Below are 20479 nucleotides of genomic sequence, written 5' to 3' on the forward strand. Positions count from 1 at the left end.
AGTTAAATGGTTGGGACTAAAGGCTGCTTTACCTGTTATAAAATCAGTAGGTACGTCAAGTGTATCCATGCTGTACCATCTTAACTTATGAGAGGAACAGATTGCAGTTTTTGACTCTTTGTGCACTGTGGGACAATTCCTACGTTACTGATGTGGCACAATTGCTGCTTGCACATGGTTGGGTCCCACAGTGCACTGATAGTAGCGGTCCACTGGAACGCTGTGGATTGAGCAAATGAAACGGTTACTTTCCACAGCTAGACTGTGGCGGCTCTGCTCTGGGTGTGAATGCATGGGTGGAGGGGAGGCAACCAGATTGTTCACCTGGCATATTTCCCTCTCACATATTATTGTGGTACTGTTAGTATACAAGTACCTACTAACTATATAACCCATAAAGCATCCCGAGGGAAATGTTACCTTTGCCCATTTCTCTCTGAACTTTTTTTTTTTATTCTTCTGATGTTGAATTGAATATTTAAAACTATATTTGTGGATAGTGTTTTAAAGTTTAAAGGATAATGACGAGGAATTTCTTAACCAATAAAATGAAGGACATATAAGGTTCAGGAGGGTTGAACTACCACAGTGTTACACCCCATGGTTAGGGTTCAGGTACTGGCAAACAGGAAGAAGATAGGAAGTTAAAATTGTATTTTTAACTGTTATAACCTGCTTTGTAGACCTAATAGTCAAAAAGCAGAATATTAATCAATTAGATAAATAAAATAAAGCCAGTATGTCTTACATTTCACAGTCATCAGCTTTGGGAAGATGAAATTAGAAACAGATAATTCAAAATGTATCAGTGGTAAAGAAAAATAGTATTTGTAAAAATGGCTTTGGCATTTTGGAAATTTTCCATCTAATGTTAGAATGGTGGGCCACATGGAATACATTTTAAAATCTTATTTAAAAAAATTGTGTAATCATCACACATGGAAGTCAATCTAGTCAAAGTTAACCCATACCAGTTCACATGTCCTATAGGCAGTCCTGATATGTTGCATGTGTACACCAGCAGGCACAGATGGGATTTATGTACATTTAAGCCTCATTGATTTCAATATTTCCCCTGGGGGCTGGGGATAAGAATAGGCCCTCAGTCTGGCTGTACTTGTCGTAAGAGGCGACTAAACAGCCACCGGGTAGATGGGACTCATCAGCCTGGGAAGGCAGTTCATCTGAGAGAAGGAAAACTCTGATCCCAAACCTCCACTGCCTTGTGGCTACATCCAGTTATGGAAAAGGCTTCAGGAGTCAACCTCGAGGCAAAATCCGGAGCCGGAGTCCCTGAGGCAGTTCATGGCTGAACACAGTCACGTTCTGGCAACTCCTGCGACGCCGCTGGAACCAACCGTATTGGCCTCTGCCTTTCCATTGGACCATTTCAACGACGTGGAGAGGGGGGATTTGCTGCATGGGTAACAGTCTATCCTCCATGTCTACTTTACCCAGGCTTCGCGCACTGGAGAAGACACTCTGTTCCAGAACACTATTCAGAGCGCGATACCATAGTCTTCCGAGACTGAAGGATGCCAACATTTAGATTTCAATAAGGGACTTCCGGTTAGGCAGCAGCCCAGGCATGAGGGTGCATGAGGAGCTCTGAGAGCAATAAGGCCTTTTTAATATTATTTTCCTCTTTAACAAGAACAGAAGAAGTTTCTTTCATCTGCTGCCAGGTGCTGTCTAATAAGAATAGCACAGAGGAATAGAAAAAAACCGAAATGACCTCGACACAGGAAAATAGTGATAAGAGTTTGTGGCTGGCTACAATCTTCGTCTGAAGACTCTGCGGCACGCGAGAAACAATCAACTGTAAGTTATTCCAACTGAAAATAAAGAGATAGAAGTGCCATGGGTCGGAAAGGGACTTATCTTCAGGAGGGTGAGGAGGGTGAAAAGTTATTTCCAGCAAGCAAGCAATCCAAGCTTGATGAGTTTTTTTTCACCAACAAAGTCGCCATTAAAAAAGCAGAACAGTTTCGACCACCTGGAGGCTGTTCTCACAGAGACTCCGGGCTCTTTAAGGCAAACTTCCCCTAAGGTTACCCAGGTGGCTAGTGGCTTATAAAGCTTGAAAAGCATTAATAAACCCAGAGAAAATAAGGACATTGATTTTTTAATACACCAGACTTTCCTTGTGGCTGAGATACTTCAAGTAATAACTACTCAGCTTGAGTGTATTACAGACTTGCTCCAGGAGAAGGATAAAAGCATTCAGCCAGACAACTTGTTGAAACCTTTGGCGTGTGATAGGGAGAACGGATCTACAAACAGAAGGGTTACTCCCGATGTGCAGCCAGATGGTAATATCTTACAGACAACTTCTAGGATAGATTCTGTTGCTCTCATTTATGATACAAAGAGCCTAGCCATCAATATCTCCCCCTTTATGGGGAGACACATTGATTGGTCCACCAAATGGAGGGCTAGACAACATCTGGCATTTCTCCTCAGGAAGGCTCCTTCAGTGATAGATCTCCAAAGCTGGAAAGGCTGCCCAGTGTGGGAAGCCAGGACCATTTTCTCCTTTATTTTCACACGAATAGTGTTCCAAGATTGCTTTTTGCACAGACTCCTGAGTTAATTGGCTTTGGGATCAGGCTACAACAACACTTCTATGATTCCTCATTACAGAAGCTTGCTCTTCCAAATTTCAAGATAAAAGAAAAGGACCATAAGGAGATAACGGAAGATCTGATGCAGACTTCAAATGAGAAATCTGGAGCCCTATGAAGTCTATTAGATCTATCTTTGCAAATGGAAATGACTAATGCAAAACTCTTAAAGCCTCCTGCTACTCCGATTAAGCCATCCCCCCTAATTTCTAATGATGAACTTGATAAGACTGAGTTTAAACCTGGCCTGACAGAAGATGAGATGGATGCTAAACTTCTGTCTTCTTTTGGTTCCCTATCTCCTGAAGAACATGATCATCATTGGTTTTCTTCCCTAAAGGTATCAATGATGAACTTGATAAGACTGAGTTTAAACCTGGCCTGACAGAAGATGAGATGGATGCTAAACTTCTGTCTTCTTTTGGTTCCCTATCTCCTGAAGAACATGATCATCATTGGTTTTCTTCCCTAAAGGTATCAAACAGTCATCTACTGCCAATGTTCACCTGCCTGCTTCCAGTTCTTCTGTTTACAGTCTGTCAAAGGAGACCCTAAAGAATAAGGGACTGCCCTCTGTGGAGGGGCCTCAACCCCAGTTGGAACCAACTGTTATAATCAACAGAAGAGCATTAAGGTCCAATGTGATTGTTTCGTCGGATAACCCTGAACTTTCTATGATAATTGAAGAAAATAACACTGATCAACAGCAGGGAGAAGCAGGTTCTGTATGACTGCACAAAGAAAAGTCTGAATTGAATTTAGGGAAACCTCTGGAAAATGCATCCTGGAATATTGCAGGCTGGGCCTGTTGCAAAAGTCAGGGTTCTTCCTTTTTCCACCGGAATTATGATATAATCCTGCTTCAGGAAACTTGGACAGCCAATGAACTTAGTGTTGATGGTTATCATTCCTTCAGCAATGGGGCAATCCCAGGGGCAGGGTTAGGGAGGCTGAAGGGGGTTTGGGTATCTTGGTCTCCACTTCTTTATGCATTAGATGCAAAGAGATACATCCCTTGGGCAGTCAAGCCATGGCTGTTTGCTTTGAATTAGGTGCTCAAATAGTCTTGGCGGTCAATATTTATCTCACTCCCCAACAAACAAACGTCTGTATTAATAAGACTTGGGCTGACTTGGAACAGTATGTTGAAGAATGAATCTTAGATAATCTGGCAGATAAGGTTCTTCTGGGGCAGATTCTAACACCTGTACTGGCTCAAATTGACAACCCTCAAAAGAGAATGCCGACAGGCATGTGGTGGACCAGGGCGACAAACAAATTAACTTGCACTTTCCACTTCTTTCTAAGGAGTGTAAAGCAAGCTTTGCTGGTTCTTGACTGCTAGCTATGGCTAAAAGATTCAACCTCAGTATTCTGAATGGGGCCATGCCTGAGGATCACCCAGGGGAATTTACTTTTATGGCATGAGCAAGGTGTAGCACTATTTATTACATCTTGGTTTGCAATGATTTACTTCCCTGGGTGGAAAGCCTTCAAGTGTTCCCTGATTTAGATGGTGACCATCTACCCCTTTTACTGAGGTTGGCTTTGCCATCCCAATCAGTTCACTTCTAAGATCTGTGCATAACATCTATTAAGCCCTCAAAACGTGTTAAGTGTACCTCCTGGCTTGATCAAAAGGCAAAGGCTTTTCTGGAGGATGAGAGTATGGTAGCAGGTCGAATAATGTGCCGTTATGAATAATTCTGGGGGAAACAATTTTTTGTCCCCATATGAATAAATTTTCTAGAGGTTGAAATCTTTACTGGCACTGGAGCCCAGTTCACAAGTTAATTAAGTGCGGAGGTACTCCAAAAGGTGTATTGACCCACAATGATGCAACTTTGCATTCCTTCTTTCTACTTCTGTTAAGTTAATTATTACTCAATTTGCTGATTAATGTTGCAGAGATGCAAAGTTAAATCTGCTGTTCCTCACAGAGCTGTTAATATATGAGCTGTGGAAACCCCCTTGTCAGAAACAGGCCATTTCTGTTCTTTGTTTGCTTATTTGTATTTATGTCTATGCCTAATAAAGGTTAATGATGATGAATTTCAATAAGAGAGTTAAGCATGTGCCTAAAGTTCTCTATCTGAAATCAATGAGATGAAAAGTACTTAACTTTACACTAATAAAAGTTCATGGAAACATGTTTTCTAGTCAGTCTGTAATGGTTATTAGTGGGAAGTCAGAGCTTCTCCAGCTTCAACATATCTAGGTACTAGTTTGCCTCTACCTACTTCTCTTGAACAATGAAAAAAAAATGGCCCAAAAGAGAATCATCTATGCTCATTTTATAAAAAATATTTGTGTGTGTGTTGTGCAAAGTGCAGTCCCACATATGGGATTGCAAATAAGAGTCTGTGAATCTGAGGAGTTTCAACACTCCCTCATCTAATGGATTTATGGTTTCAGATACCTGAGCCACAGGCTCTATCTGTCCCTTGGCAGAGGCTGTAGGTACCAAAACCATTAGGGGAGAGGACTGTTGTTTCTCAGAACCAGAATATTCTGTGATTTTGATTTCTGTATGTGCAGTCTCATACATGTACAGAGAGTTGCTTGAAAAACAGCAGTTGCAGGTAAAGGAGAAGTGATGTTTTGAAAATCACTCTTCCATCTCTACAGATTTCATGAACCAATGTCAGAAGATTAGCAGAAATTGGCTCTGTACTCCACAAGCGTTGAAATTAATGTGACTTTGCACTGGACTAATACTTTGCATTGGTGGATAGTAAAGTAATATAGGGTGGTTTAAGCTATTTTTAAAGACAAATTGGCAAGGGACGTGCAGCCGTGCCAAAGATGTGGACATTCTTCAACACAAAAACAAACATTCAACATTTATTACTTTGAGAAAAATAGCTGGGGAGGGAGGAGGACAAATAGCATTAAACACCCAAGATTTTCCTTAAAATCTTGAACTCTAGCATTAAATTTAAGAAAAAAAGGAATAAACAGATAATTTATTCTGTGCTATAATTTTAGTTATATATATATAGTGGTTGGGTATTAGCATGAACTAAAACCAATCACATTTGTCTACAAAAAAAAAAGCATGCCAAAACAAAAGAGAACAATAGTAGCAGAACGTGTAATTGCTTAGAAAAAGACACACACATATATTTGACACCTTTGGAACCAGAAAAAGATTACATTAATAAAACTTTCCCCAGCTGTCAGAAACAACAATTTTTATGACTGTTTCCCCAACAATTACTCAGCTTCAAGTAATATTTTTGCAACCATTTTAGAGATTTCTAAAGACTCTACACTACTAGGCTAAGAGGTACCAGCTTTACCCTTTTATTTGATAAGGCGCAGAATTTCGTTTTAACCAAATATTTTCAAAACATCTCAGCACTTGTCTGCAAATTTCATCTCATTTCTTTCCATGTCTTATCTGTAATCTCCAACAAGCTCTTTGTTCCTCAAAGCACCACCTTGCTTTCAGCTCTCTTTTCCATAAAAGAAAAGTCTGAGAACCAACCCTTTTCCATAAAAAAAGTCTGAGAACCAACCCTAGCTCAGATTACAGGAATTTTCTATAAAATAATTTCCTCTTTTTTATGGAAAAGAGGAAATTATTTTATAGAAAATTCCTGTAATCTGAGCTAGGGTTGGTTCTCAGACTTTGCAGGGAGAACCTCACAGCCTGAATTTTTGCAAGTGTAAGGATGATGGGAAGTCAACAGTGATACGGCCCAAGGAACCGATAAATATGTTACAGTCAGCCCCTACAAAATTCTTCCATTGTGAACTTTCCTGTAATTTTTTCAAATATTCACTACTTCCCATAATCTGTTATGTGATGAGTACTTGCAAATGTGGGTAAATTAGAGATCACTTGCTATGGGGAGGCTATTTTGAGTGGTATCCTCCTGGGGAATATAACATACGTTTTAGATTTCAATGTCACTCTATGTGAGTCAGACAAGTCAATGAAACAGAGAAAGTATAGCTTGCTTTACAGTCTGCAGAGAGAGGAGTCAATCTCCACAAACAGTTTAACATCCTACTCCTATCAAAAACCCCTCTGCCAATGCAGGTGCACCACCAAAGCACATGCTGCACCCTGTGGGGGGGGGTGTGTGTGTGGTGACCCAGGAAGTGTCCTCTGGTAAGGGAACCAGGGTTGGCCCTCACTACCTCCCCTGAGTCTACTCAGAGCTGCTCCAGCTTTATAGCTGATGCAAGTCTGAGTGGACCTGGGAAGGCGAATCAAGGCCGGGAAAGGAGATAGGATATCAGTGGTGCTGTCACTGCCAATACTGCCCACTTTCCAGATTTGATCCACTGCCTCCCTGCCCCATCGCTGACTTACTGGCAGCAGAGGTCATTGATGGGCCACTGGCACACAGCTGTGGCCACATGCAACACTGGCTCGGTAACACCGAATGGCATTTTGCGTTTTGCAAAAGCCAGATGGCCTTGTGCAGCTGAGATGCTAGTACTTGCAGTGCAAGGTCCTCATAGGATGGGGCCATAAGATTCCTCCTCAGTCTTCCTCCCATCCTAACAAGGGTAATGATAGAACAGGGTTAATATGTTCCAAGGCATACTAGAAAAAAACCATTATCAGGAACAGATGGGTTCGCATCTCCTCTAGCAACTGAGGGGATGGGCAGCCCAATCCTATCCCTGGTGGCACCGCTGGCTGCAGAGGTGCCAAAATGGTGCCTGCTGTGTGCAGAGGCTCCACCAGGACTTCCAGAGGTCTCCTTGAGGAGACCTTTTATCCCTTCCCCCAAATAAAACCCAAAGCCCCACAATGCGGCTTCTCAAGTCTGTGCCAACCTTTTTTGCAGCACAGATGAGAAAACTTCTGCGTCAGGTTGCAAAGCCCGTCACGGAGGATAGTATCTGGTGGAGCAGGGCTCAGTCAGTCCCACCCCCTCCTGCCCTGGTTCCTCTTCACTTCCCACCCTTCCCCTGCCCAGGAACGTCTTCCCTGCCCCCAAACTTCTTCTTCTTCTTCTTCTTCTTATTATTATTATTATTCCAGAGCTCTTCCCTTGTTCTGACTGGTGCTGGGCTGGCACTCCCTACTCAGAAGTGCTGTAAACATGCTTTATGGCATGTTTATAACACCCAGCACCACTGCTAGAACTCAGCACCAGCACTCTGAGCCCTCAGGATTGGGCTCTGAGAACGCTGACTTCAGAGGAAGGTGAAATAAAGTGCACTGAGTGAATTGAGTAACAATATGCTTCATTCTTGATCAACAATGGACCTCAAACTCAAATCAGATATCACAACATGAGATATGACAACATTCTCTGTCATTTTACCAGGGTCCTTTTGTATGCGGAACCTTTTATTTCTTAAATCTTGCTTTCTAGATTTTATTTCTTTCCTGAATAACAGCCCAATCCTATGCATGTCTACTCAGAAGTAAGTCCCATTAGAGTCAATGGGGCTTACCCCCAGGAAAGTGTGGATAGGATTGGGCTGTAAGACAGTTGTATATAGGTGCCTGATGACACTGAATAGTGCCACTACATCCATCATCACTTGTTTGAATCTTCTCACAGCTTATATAGGAATTATAAATGTATTTTTTGGGGAGCTATTAGAAGCCAAATTTGATTGTGACATTATTTTTGTTTGTTTCCTCTTTCTGTACCCTATTCTCTATTTCATCCAACATTCAGATCCCAGAGCTGAAAGCAAAAGATGGGTGGAATCTCCTGCTCATTTTCTGCAAAGTAAATTGCTGAAGCAAAGAGCAAACAGTGGGAGACTTCCCCTGCCCTGCGCCCTGGGGCAAAGGTCCGTGATGGCACCCCCTGCGGGACGGTGTCATGCTCCCTGTGCGCAAACCCACCCTGCCCACTTACCTGGAGTGCACAGATCCTTGCATGACTCCAGGGTGCACAGGGGAAGCCTGCTGAAGCTTCCCCAGGCTCTTAAACTATGCTTCTGGGAAACTGGAAGCACAGTTTCTGACCATGTCAGGAGACTCAAAAGGCTTCCCGCACGGTCCTAGAGGCTTGAGAGGCTCCTTGCCTGGGGCATTTGCCCCATTGCTACTGAGAGCAAAAAATTTCTTTTGGAAGCTTCAGTTTCATTAATAATCTTAATCGATATCTAGATTTTGAGAACCATGGAAGCAACGCAGCAGGGTCTCATGTCATCTAGCTAGGAATCTTTCCATGGGAGATGTATCCCACTCCTCCTAGAAGGCAATGCACTGATTAGAAGAAGCAAAAAGATACATACTGCTACTATGAGGAAATCCAGCCAGCACCAGGCATTAGTGAAGAACTTCACAAAACCGTAGGCACACCATTTCAACAACATTTCGAGGATAAAAATGTAGGTGAAGACTTTATCAGCATACTCCAGAATGGTCCGTATGGTCCTTCTCTGCTCAATGTAAATATCCTCGAAGGCCTAGAGAGTTAAACAGGACAATAACCAGTACAACAATCTAATCTTCACAGCACAATGACTGAGAAATAAAACTGGGTCAAAATACTTGTAGAAGACCTACAGACCTATTAAGGAATGTGTGTTTTTAAGGACCACTTCACATACGCATGCATTTATGTAAATCTCTCATTACCTGATTAATAACTTTAGACATTTATGGAGATGTAGAGGAGTTGCTTCCATGCAACTGGATCTCATGTCCTTCCAGTAACACCAGTACAGAACCAGGTGAATTATGTGGTTCCTTTCCAGACCAATTTTGCCCAAGCCACAGAAATGAGCAAGACTAACATGGGGAAGGAACTATACCAGTGGTATTCAAACTCTCTGGGAATTTGACAACCACTGTAAGTCCTGACGGTGGGGGGGAGGCATCCAGGGCAGCACTCCCTGCCTCCTCACAGCCCCTGCCCCTTAAGGGGGTAGAGGCCAGTGCCCACAGGCTGGGGCGTTGCAATGCCCAGTGGCGTAGCTAGCGGGGGCGGAGGGGGCTGTCCGCCCCGGGTACCATGCTTGGGGGGTGACACACCACAAATGCCCCAACATCGCTAACATAGCGAAGGTTAGGAGTAACACCATCAAGCCATATACTGTTGGATGTGGAATTTCCATCTGAATGCAGTGCAAAAGACTGGATTGAAATATCTCCTTTCCATCAAAAGTTATGGCCAAAAAACCGGAAACAAAAAAATGCATGGAACCCTATGGAAAATGAAACCGAGTCATATTGCACATTTACTCGCGAGTAGGTGAACTTGCCCTAGTTCATTGGAAAGGGCAAGCTGAGAGGAATCCGATGACAACAGAATGGTTCCTATCCAATGAAAGCAGCCCCCAAAAAACACCCAAAAAGGAAGTCCTTCCTGCCAAGCAGACGAATGTATTGAGCCCTATGGAAAGCGAAAGTAAGCCACACGGTCGTGTTTACTCGTGAGTAAGCAAATGTGCCTTGGCTCCTGGTGAAGTCAGGCAAAGGGGAATGCAAGGCTAGCTGCATGGTCCCGATCTGATGAAAGTGGAGCTCAACAAATGCTCCAGAAGGCAGCACCTCCAAAGAATAAAACAGGCTTCAGCTGGTAAGGTCCATTTTATTTGTTTTCAGACTTGTAAAGCCAGGTGGGTCTTGATAGTGCTATGCTTGAAATATAAGAATTTACAATGAACTGGGCACTGTGGAGTGCTGAAAATCTCACTGATATTTGTGTGTGTGTGTGTGTATGTGTGTGTGGGGTGTTCTTGCAGGCAGGCTACAGAGAAAATTCACTTGGTGGAACAGGGCTGGCTTCCCCTTAATTATCTATTTTTCTTTTATTTAATTATTTATAATTATTTTATTTTGCTTGATGATGTCACTTCTAGTCATGACATCACTTCTGGTGGGTCCTGGACAGATTGTTATTCTAAAAAGTGGGTCCCAGTGTTAAAAGTTTGAGAACCACTGCCTTAACTCAAAACAGGCCAATGAGACATCCGGGGGGGGGGGTGACACCCTAGTGACCAAAACTCTGGAAATCATGACTTTTGGGAATAATACCATCGTGTTATATACCATTTGATGCAGAATTTCATCCATCGCTTGTGGGGAAATATTCACTGCATTTATTTTCTGGTCATCATTATTATTAATTTCATGTCATGACTATTAGTATCTCTCAGTCTCACCTACCTCACAGGGTTGTTGTGAGGACAAAATAAGGGGAGGAACCTGAGCTGCTTAGAGGAAGGGTGGTATAAAAATGTGAATTAATTAATTAATAATTAATAAATTATTATTAATAATAATATGGGGTGACAAAAATTTATGGGCCCCGGGTGTCAAATGACCTAGCTATGCCTCTGGCAATGCCCCAGTTTGAAAAGCCCTGAACTATGCTGTTTGCTTGACTCTCATGACTCCCAAAGACGGATATTGCTGGAGATGTGTAAGATGCAGAAGTATCTCCCATGCTTTTCCAGTTATGTTCTAACTGGCCACTAATACGGTTTATTGCATGTGAATTCAGGGCAATGTTAAATGACATGCATACTCTGTCCAAAGTATTTGATCTGTGATGGCTACTTCACATGTGCAAGTTGTGACTTGATACTGAAGTTATTATTAATTATTATTAACAATATTTATATAACGCTTTTCAACAAAAGTTCACAAAGTGGTTTACAGAGAAAAATCAAATAAGTAATGGCTCCCTGTCCCAAAAGGACTCACAATCTAAAAGATGCAAAACACCAGCAGACAGCCACTAGAAAAGACACTACTGGGGTGTGGAAGGCCAGTTACTCTCCCCTTGCTAAATAAAAGAGGAGCACCCACTTGAAAAAGTGCCTCTTACTTAGCAAGGGTTATCAAGTAAGTTGTCAAGACCAATAAGAAGAGACTGTTCTGATGAAAGAGTTGGTATATTTTACCCATTTAAATCTTGAACAAAAACACTGAAATCATTCTACAGCAGGGCCTCCAAGAGGAATTCTATCAGGGGGTACAAAGTTTCTTTCAGGCCCCTTCCCAAAGAGGGAGGGGGTGAAACAGAGTAGGGGGCCAATGGGGTGGGCACCACTTCTGCAGCAGCTGTAACCCCACAGCTGTGTCCCTGAGCTCCCATCCACTCCTTCATTGTAAGCAGATCCACAAGCCAAAGAGCTCCTGGAGCAGGCCAGCTTCTTCCCAGAGGTGACACTGTTAAGGAATATATGCATTCCTAGGCCTGGTGCTTGTGGCTTCTGGCAATAGTTGCTACCATGTGCCATGTGCATCCCCTGTGGGCAGTAAGTCTGAGATTGGAAAATGTAAATTCCTGGAAATTTCTGGGCCCCCTTCTTCGGCTCCTGGGCCCCCTTTCTGATCCTGGACCTGGGTACATATTAGCCCCTTCACCCCCCTCTCCTAGGCCCTGTTCTACAGGCATAAGCCGCTTAACAACTGTTCGCTTAACGATGGACCGCATATATGACAGTGGTCAAAGCACAATAAAGATGCTCCTAATGAGGCAATCGCATCTCCCATAGCCTGCAGCAGGGTGTCTGTTTACACAACAGAAAGGCTCTTAATGCAAAGTAGAAGCAGTCTGTCTCCAGTAGCCTGTGCAGCCAGCTAGTGTCTGGCAGGGAGTGTCTGCTTTCACAACAAAGGCAATAGATTGGACTGAATGTTCACTTAATGACCTAATGGCATAAAAGCAGGGATTGGAGAACATATCCCCGTCGTTAAGTGGTGCACACCTGTAGTATGGTCTCTTTTCCAGGAACTGTTCAGCAAATAGAGTGTTATGAGAATAAAACTGGTCACTTGTTCATTGTGTTTTTATATCTTTTAGACGGCTTAATAAAATTTTTGAAAATTTTACTACAAGGTAAGTATATTCAGGATTCGGCTGTCACATGAAAGGGTTTACAACAGTGTAACAGAGTGCCGCTATCATAAAATGGCTGCCGACCGAGTGCATAGCGCTCTATCAGTGGCCATTTTGCAAGCAGTGCTGCTAGAGGCGGCAGCACCACAACCACGCTGACAGAGCCTGCCATGGATGCCGAACCAGGTAAGTAGCAGTGGGGGTGGGGGGTGGGCGGAACAGGAGAGGGGTGGCCAGTGGCGTAGCTAATGATAATGTCCTGAGTTCAAAATGATGCTCCGGAAGTGACATTATGCCCAGGCTTTTAAAAAAGTGAAAATGGGAGAAAATCCACCTCTTTCCTACAGCAGCTCACTGCCCATTTGCTCTTCCGCCTCCCCCCATATTAACACCTTATTGGTTCCCTGTGGTATCATAACACCTAATTGGCTCTCAGGATAATCAGTCTCATTGGTCAGTTTTGAGTTAAGAAAATCCAGTTTTTGTTACATAGTACAGTGTGTTTTTATTTTCTGGTTACTTGGCTATAACTGGCGTATAACATGAGGGTATTATTTGAAAATACCAAGGTTTTTACAATCTTAGCCATTAGTGTTAAACTCAGGTTGTTGTCGTCCTAAAGCTTGTTGCCTGGTGCAGTTACTACCCTCTACATCCCCTTAGCTATGCCACTGCGGGGGACAGTCTATGATGCAGATGTACACTGGCATGCACAACCAGTGCCAGTATTCTATATCTCTCATTACCTCTAGACATGCGCCCTTCGACTTTGGCCAGCTCACGGGCTAGCACAGGTTAGTGAAGACCCATTGGTGATTGGGAGACTTAGGCGGAGTAAAGGTAAGAGGTAAAGGTCGACCCCTGCTAATTGGGTAAGAGGCACTTTTTCAAGTGGGTGCTCCTTTTTTTAGCAGGGGGAGAGTAACTGGCCCACCTCACCCCAGCAGTGTCTGTTCTAGTGGCTGTCTGCTGGTATTCATTTGCATCTTTTTAGATTGTGAGCCCTTTTGGGACAGGGAGCCATCTAGTTATTTGATTTTTCTCTGTAAACTGCTTTGTGAACTTTTAGTTGAAAAGCGGTATATAAATACTGTTGTTAATAATAATATTAATAATATTAATAATAATAATAATAATAAACTACAGAAACATACATTGTTTATTATTAAATATAATAATAAACTACAGAAACATACATTGCAATACTATGTGTATAGATACACAAAGGAAAAGAAAAAAGGGGGGAACAGCAACAAAAAAACAAAAATATAGCAACAGAAATACAATCAGTAAGGATAAAAATGACAAGGTTACAAATAGCCTTATATATAGAACTGGGATCACTAGCAAAAGTCTATACATAAATGTCCTAAAAAGGCTTCCAAATATAAAAAAAATTTATATGAAATTATCTACTATGAGCAATAGATACGAGCAATCTTTCTCGTACAAATATAGAAAGAGTCAGGAGATCCCCCCCCTCAGTTGAGAAATAGCAGGCAGAAAAAATATTTATTTTTCTCAACTCTCCCATTCCACCCCCCACCCCGGCTGCATACATTGCACGCCTTTTCAGCATGGCTGCATTGATGGGGAGAGGGGAAAAATAAGTTTGGGCTGTAAAATCAGTCATCCAGTTTTTCTAAATGAGCTAATTAGATCAAATGTAAAGTTGATTTTAGTAATGGTTCTGCTCCACTTCCTGTATCATATTAACAATGATGAAAAGTGCTGCTAGGATCACTAAAGGGGGCTCCTTTAGCACAATCCTATACCTGTTTACTCAAAAGCAGCGTTTCCCCTTAAAACTTGCACTGCTGCATGGAGCTCCCATGACTGTACAGTGTTATGGCAGTATCTTCCCAGCATTTGGAGATGATGTGAATACGTCATGGCTGACTTCTGGTTCAATTGAGCTCCAAGCTGTGCAGAGCTCAGTTGAGAGCTACATGGTTATGCAACTTAGGGGGTACGCTAAGGTTACTCAGAAGTAACCTGCATTTTGTTCAGTGGAGTTTATTCCCAGATAAGCACGTTTAGGATTGGAACCTGAACCTCACTTGTGAAAAATGTTCTCTATTTAATACGAAGGCTGCCGGTAATGGAAAACTCAAGCCCAACCTTTTACTCTGTCTTCTCACACAAAGCCCAATAAAATGTAACTCTACTCACCAGAGCTCCACTGCTAAGCAAGATCATGAAGATAATGAATGTCTCAAACCAGTTATGCTCCACAATTAGAAAACAAGTTTTCCGTAAGTTCCACCAAGACTTGCCTGTCCCTTCTTCAATGCCGACTTCGCAGCATTTGAACCGTTGTACACACCCTGCAAACATAAATTAGCACAAGCTGCATGAGATTAGTACAATGTCTGTGTTTTGTTGCAATAGAAAAACTAATGTAGAAATTCTGAAACTGTTTCAAATATTGAAAGCAAGACCTATTACTGTCCAAAATGGACTTCAATTGAGTGGCCCACCAAGAGCCATTCATTATATGTTGATTTGGTCACCATTGCCAAGTCTCAGATTATATAAAATCACTTTGCCAAATGTGGAGATTTTTTGTTTTCTATTAGTAAGAGAACAATTTTTGCTGCTGTTATAAAAGTCATCACTAGTTCCAGATCACTTTGCTCAACAGTATATCCTTCAAGTGTCCCCAATAAAATATTGAAAAGGGATCGGTTGGGTTTCCTGTCACTTCATCTATGTCTAATTTCCAGGACTTTTTTTATCTTTCCAAAATTCCTAACTATATGCAAGAATTAGCCCTAGGAACTCCACATACTCCACAACCATTTTAACTCCTGAGGAATAGAGATTGCTATGAAGGATAAACTTGATTGTATTTTGGTTCAAATTAGACTGAGGTTGAAGTTCTAAACTTGCTTACCAGGAAGCATATCTCACTGAACAAACTGAGACTTGCTTCTGAGTAGACATGTTGAGAATACATTGTTCTGTAACTCTTGATACTGATTGGCATAGAGATGCATAACCTGTTCAGTACAGATGGTTTTCTTGAAAATACATAATGGATTTGTGGGCCTTCTCAAATTTTATTAATTTTAATTACACATGGGTAACTATAACTTACATGAAAACAAGGTAATCCAAATCAGCAATGGGCATCTTGCCCTTATTGAGCACTGCTACTGTAAAAATTATTCCACCCTTAGAAAGATATTGATATGTAAATTTAGAAATAATGAAAAAAATTGAGTGCAAATCTGAAGAAAATAAAGCATTTTTAAAACCCTTTGTTATTGATAGAGAAAAAAAACTCACGTGCTACATCAGTGGTTCTTACACATTTAGCACCGGGACCCACTTTTTAGATTGAGAATCTGTCAGGACCCACCAGAAGTGATGTCATGACCAGAAGTGACATCATCAAGCAGGAAAATTTTTAACTATCCTAGGCTACAATCCTACCCACACTTACCCAGGAGTAAGTCCCATTTACTATCATTGTTAAAAAAATATACATAGTAGCTTGTTGAAAGAACAGGTCTGTAACATTTCCTCAAATGCAGTCACATACCATGGTAGCATCAAGTCTAATATATTAAAAATAAAATATTGAAATGAATGGGGACCCACCTGAAATTGGCTCGCAACCCACCCAAGTGGGTCCCAACCCACAGTTTGAGAAACACTGTGCTACATGATGACATGGTGCCTCCTTTTGAAGACTGGACTTCCCACAATTCTAGTTTTGCTACCCAAGAAGAATGGATGGCTCCTGTGTGGACATGCCCAAGTGACATCTGAAAGGTTCATTATTCCCTCCCCATGGCCTTCAGGATTACCTTCTGTGAAGCATGCATCTGGATCCAAATACTCTTCTGGTGCTTCCACTGGTACTTCTTCTGCCTCTGGTTTTATATCAATGGTACTGCCTTCTGATGAGCTGGTATCATCTAGTTTCTTCCATTAAAAAAAAAATCCCAGTCACAAACATTGACTTTACAACTTATGTGAAATGAGCCATACTTCTCAGTCACTTTGTACAGCAAGAGATATCTTTCTTAGCCACACTCCTCAAAAGTGTTGTACTTATAGTATAATCCTATGCATGTCTATTCAGAAGTTCCATGGAGTTCATTGCGACTAAGGGCCCAATCCTATTCAACTTCCCAGTACTGATGTAGCTGCAATGCAGCCCTGAAGTAAGATAGCAAATGCTCTCCTACCTTGAGGAGGCCTCTATGACTGCCTTCCCCATTGCATTCCCTCACTGGCATGGCTGTGTCAGTGCTGGAAAATTAGTTAGGATTGGGCCTTTAGACTGTAATCCTATAAAGTTTATAGTATAAACACCTTCCTGAGACTAAACCTCATTGAACACAATGGAACTTACTTCTGAATAGACACGCATAGGATTACACTGTTACTCCCTGATAAATGTGTATGTGTATAAGATCACAGCCCTGATAAGATACAGTTTTTAAGACTTTAAAATGTAAGTTAAAAAAATGAAATAGTGAAAAGAAGCAAACATTCTTCAGGAAACCAATTTCTCTCTTTCCAAATATGGAAAAACATTTGCACACTATCTGATTGATTGTGTCCAACATGCAGTACGTGCAGCGCAATCCTATCTTGCACTGGAACAGGCAGGCCAGGAGGCCTGCACTGTATCCAGTGCAAGATAGCGCTTCAAAGTAGCTCAGCCAAAGGTAAGGGGAAACTCTTCTCCTTACCCTCGGATAAGCCAATGCAGCCCTTGTGAGTCTCCTGGAGTGACACAAGTCAGAGGAGAGCGGAGCGATTTGAAGCCACTTTGTGCTGCTCAGGAACGGGGGTTGGGATCCGGCATAAGAGCTGGGTCCCAACCCTGCCTCCTGCACCCCGCCTTCCCCCAGGACCTCCCTCCGCCTGCCCTCCCCCTGCCCTAGAATGCCTCCCTCCCGCCTCCTCCCTGCCTCCTCCCTGCCCACTCTAGAGCCTTGCGTCGGTCAAGCTCATCCGAAGCAAGGCTCCCTCCCCATGTCGGTGTGGAGGCTGGGTTGTGGCCTCCCTAGCTACTGCTTTTCTAAGGCTATAAAGGGCCATGATATGGCAAAATTAAGAGGAGTAATGGTATGGAGCTTTTGGATTTTGTTAAGGGCTCCTTTAGCCACTTGATCATAATTTGAGACTTGCCTTTGTAGCACTTGTCTGCAGAATGTAAGGCCTACTGCTCTGACCACAAACCCACACTCATTTCCCCTGCAATGTATCTAACTGTTCCAAATCTTGACATGAGAATAAGGCCTATCTTATCAGCAAGCATGGCATAAAGATTTGTACCTCTTTGCTGCCATCAGGGTCAGTGTCACTGCTGAAATCTTCCGTGTTGAGGTTCTCAAAGTCAGATTCACCCACAGCTATGGGGACACGGACAGTGAGGTTAGGGTTGTTGATGAAAGACATGTGGTCTTCATCAATGATGTACTTCTCCACACTGCTGCCAATGCCACTTGTGGTGCCATTGCCATTCTTCTGGTAATCGATCTCTCGGTTGATGTCAGCCCCTGTGTGGTTGGCAATGCAGTTCATCTTCTTGTCATACAGTTCATCCAGTGGCTTCACTTCATCAGCCTCCCTCTGCTTGAAGTGGGTCTGCACAAAATTGTGCACTTTAATCTTGACCCAGGAGATGCCCTTCTTGATGCGAATGACGGAGATCTGCAAGTTGTTCATCTCACCATCATCATCAGTTGCTGCCAGATTGTCAGCACTGAAAGAGCTCAACAACAAGGCCAAGAACAGGTTCAGCACCTGAAGAAAGTGAAAGGGCCTATCAGAAAATGCTTCTCAGCAATTTAGAGAATAGACAGGAGAGGTATAAAATAATTATCCACAGATTTTTCACTCGCGGTTTTATCTCAACACGATAAGAAGGGCCCTTTAAATTAAATTAAAAAGTCCTTTAACAAATGCGAGAGAGGGCATCCGACTGACAATCTATCAATCATTCTCTCTCCAGGAACTTAGAACAGCTTCACTCCAAGGCAAGTGACCCCCTCCCTTCCCCCCGAGCACATGAAAGAATGCTAAATGGCGGTGATTATCACCTTCTCCATTCTTTCTCTTGTGCTGCCGCTCCTGGTGAAGGGAGGGATTGTTGCCTTGGAGTGAAGCCTTTCTAAGTGCCTGGAGAGAGACTGATTGTCTACCTGATGCATTACAAAGGTCTATTTGAAAAGCACATAGACACAACATTTTTAATTTTTTTTTCTCCCCCACACTTAGAGCTAGCCTGGTAGGATTCCCACTTTGGTTAAAGAAGAGAAATCCATGGATTGTCCATGGATTGGCAGTTTATGAATTGGCAGCAGTCAGTGCATGAGCAATTGGGAGACACTGAGTGCACTATAGTGAAAGATACGTATACCTCACCCCCTTCCCCAAATCAACTAATAAACTAGAAAAACCTTTGGTCTGATCCAGCAGAACTCTTAGTGCAGCAGTCATTATGCCCCTATTCTAATTGCTTCTTTACTCATGTGGCAACCTTTAGTATCCAGCCTTAAAGCATCTGAACAAGCAGATAATATTAGTTGCAGAATCTGCAACAGAATCAGTGAATTCCTGTGCCCTGTGCCACAAAACAGCCATTCATTTTCCACTCTGAGGCAACCACAAATATCTACTCACCACCAAATTTCCAATGACCATAACCATCATGAAGACAATAAGGCACATTGCCTGCCCTGCCACTTCCATACAATCCCACATGGTTTCAATCCATTCCCCGCACAGTACACGGAAGACGATAAGGAAAGAGTGGAAGAAGTCATTCATATGCCATCGGGGGAGCTCGCAGTCGGGGTTGATCTTGCAGACGCACTCCTTGTAGCTCTTGCCAAAGAGCTGCATCCCCACCACAGCGAAGATGAAAACAATGATGGCCAGCACCAAGGTCAGATTTCCTAAGGCGCCCACGGAGTTACCAATGATTTTGATCAACATGTTCAGAGTCGGCCAGGATTTTGCCAGCTTGAACACCCTCAACTAGGAGACGATGTAAAAAGAGAAAAAAAAGTAAAAAATGTGTTTGTTACAAAAAGTAATATAATAATATAATATAATATACAGTATTTATATACTGCCTTTCTTGGTCTTTATTCAAGACTTTATTCAAGGCGGTTTACATAGGCAGGCTTATTAAATCCACGCAGGGATTTTTACAAATTGAAAGAAGGTTCTTTCTTTCAAGAACCACTACATTCAAGGTGTTACACTCCGATCTGGTTTAACATTCTGGCCTCCATCCTCCCACGCTCCGAGCAGATGGAACAGCTCAGCTGCAGCTTGCCAGCTGCTTCAAGGTCGCACGGTGCCGGTGGCCTCGAACTGGCGATCTTGTGGATGTTAATCATCAGACAAATGGAGGCTCTACCCTCTAGACCAGACCTCCTGCCCAGTGAAGTAGTGAAGAAACTAATGAAGTAGTTCAAGTAGTGAAGAAACTAATGAAATGATACCTCTAGAAGCTGAGGTCGACCAGTTTCGACCAGAAAGCAAGAACTGAACAGATTTTTTGAACTATTGACACCATGAGTGGTCATGGATGCAACGCCCATAGGGATGTGTCTTTTCTTAGAAAGACTGCCTCCATATTATCTGGTGAGGCAGCAACTGTGGTGATAGATCTGCTCATTCTTTAAAGTGATTATCTAGGGCAATGGTTCTCACACTTTTTATCCCAGGACCCACTTTTAAGAATGACAATCTGTTGGGACCCACCAGAAGGGATATCATTAACCTGGAAGTGATGTCATGGCCAGAAGTGACATCATCAAGCAGGAAAATTTTTTAACAATCCTAGGCTGCCGTTCTATCCACTCTTACCTAGGAGTCAGCCCCATTGACAATCATTGTCAAAAACATACACATTGCAGCCTGTTAAAAGTACAGATCTCCCCAAATGCAGTCACATACCATGTTGGCATCAAGTGTTATATACTAAAATAAAATATTGAAATGAATGGGGGCCCACCTGAAATGGGCTTCAGACCCACCTAGTGGGCCCCAACCCACAGTTTGAGGATCACTAACCTAGGGTGTTGCTACATGAAC

The 20479-nt window shown here is 42.6% G+C and overlaps 1 protein-coding gene across 6 annotated transcripts in view; it reads right to left on the minus strand.

The window, feature by feature from the left end:
• Positions 1 to 20479, minus strand: part of SCN8A (sodium voltage-gated channel alpha subunit 8) — a 96823-nt gene that overhangs the window by 22110 nt on the left and 54234 nt on the right. For all 6 annotated transcript variants that reach the window (XM_066613480.1, XM_066613476.1, XM_066613478.1 and 3 more), the window contains exons 15-19: positions 19055 to 19411; positions 17705 to 18175; positions 16222 to 16339; positions 14579 to 14733; positions 8847 to 9020 (exon numbers count right to left, since the gene is read on the minus strand). In XM_066613480.1, the coding sequence (XP_066469577.1) occupies positions 8847 to 9020; positions 14579 to 14733; positions 16222 to 16339; positions 17705 to 18175; positions 19055 to 19411 (1275 nt within the window). The remainder of the gene's footprint in view (positions 1 to 8846; positions 9021 to 14578; positions 14734 to 16221; positions 16340 to 17704; positions 18176 to 19054; positions 19412 to 20479) is intronic.

Source organism: Tiliqua scincoides, chromosome 2 (genome assembly GCF_035046505.1).
Source record: "Tiliqua scincoides isolate rTilSci1 chromosome 2, rTilSci1.hap2, whole genome shotgun sequence".
Taxonomy (NCBI): Eukaryota; Metazoa; Chordata; class Lepidosauria; order Squamata; family Scincidae; genus Tiliqua; species Tiliqua scincoides.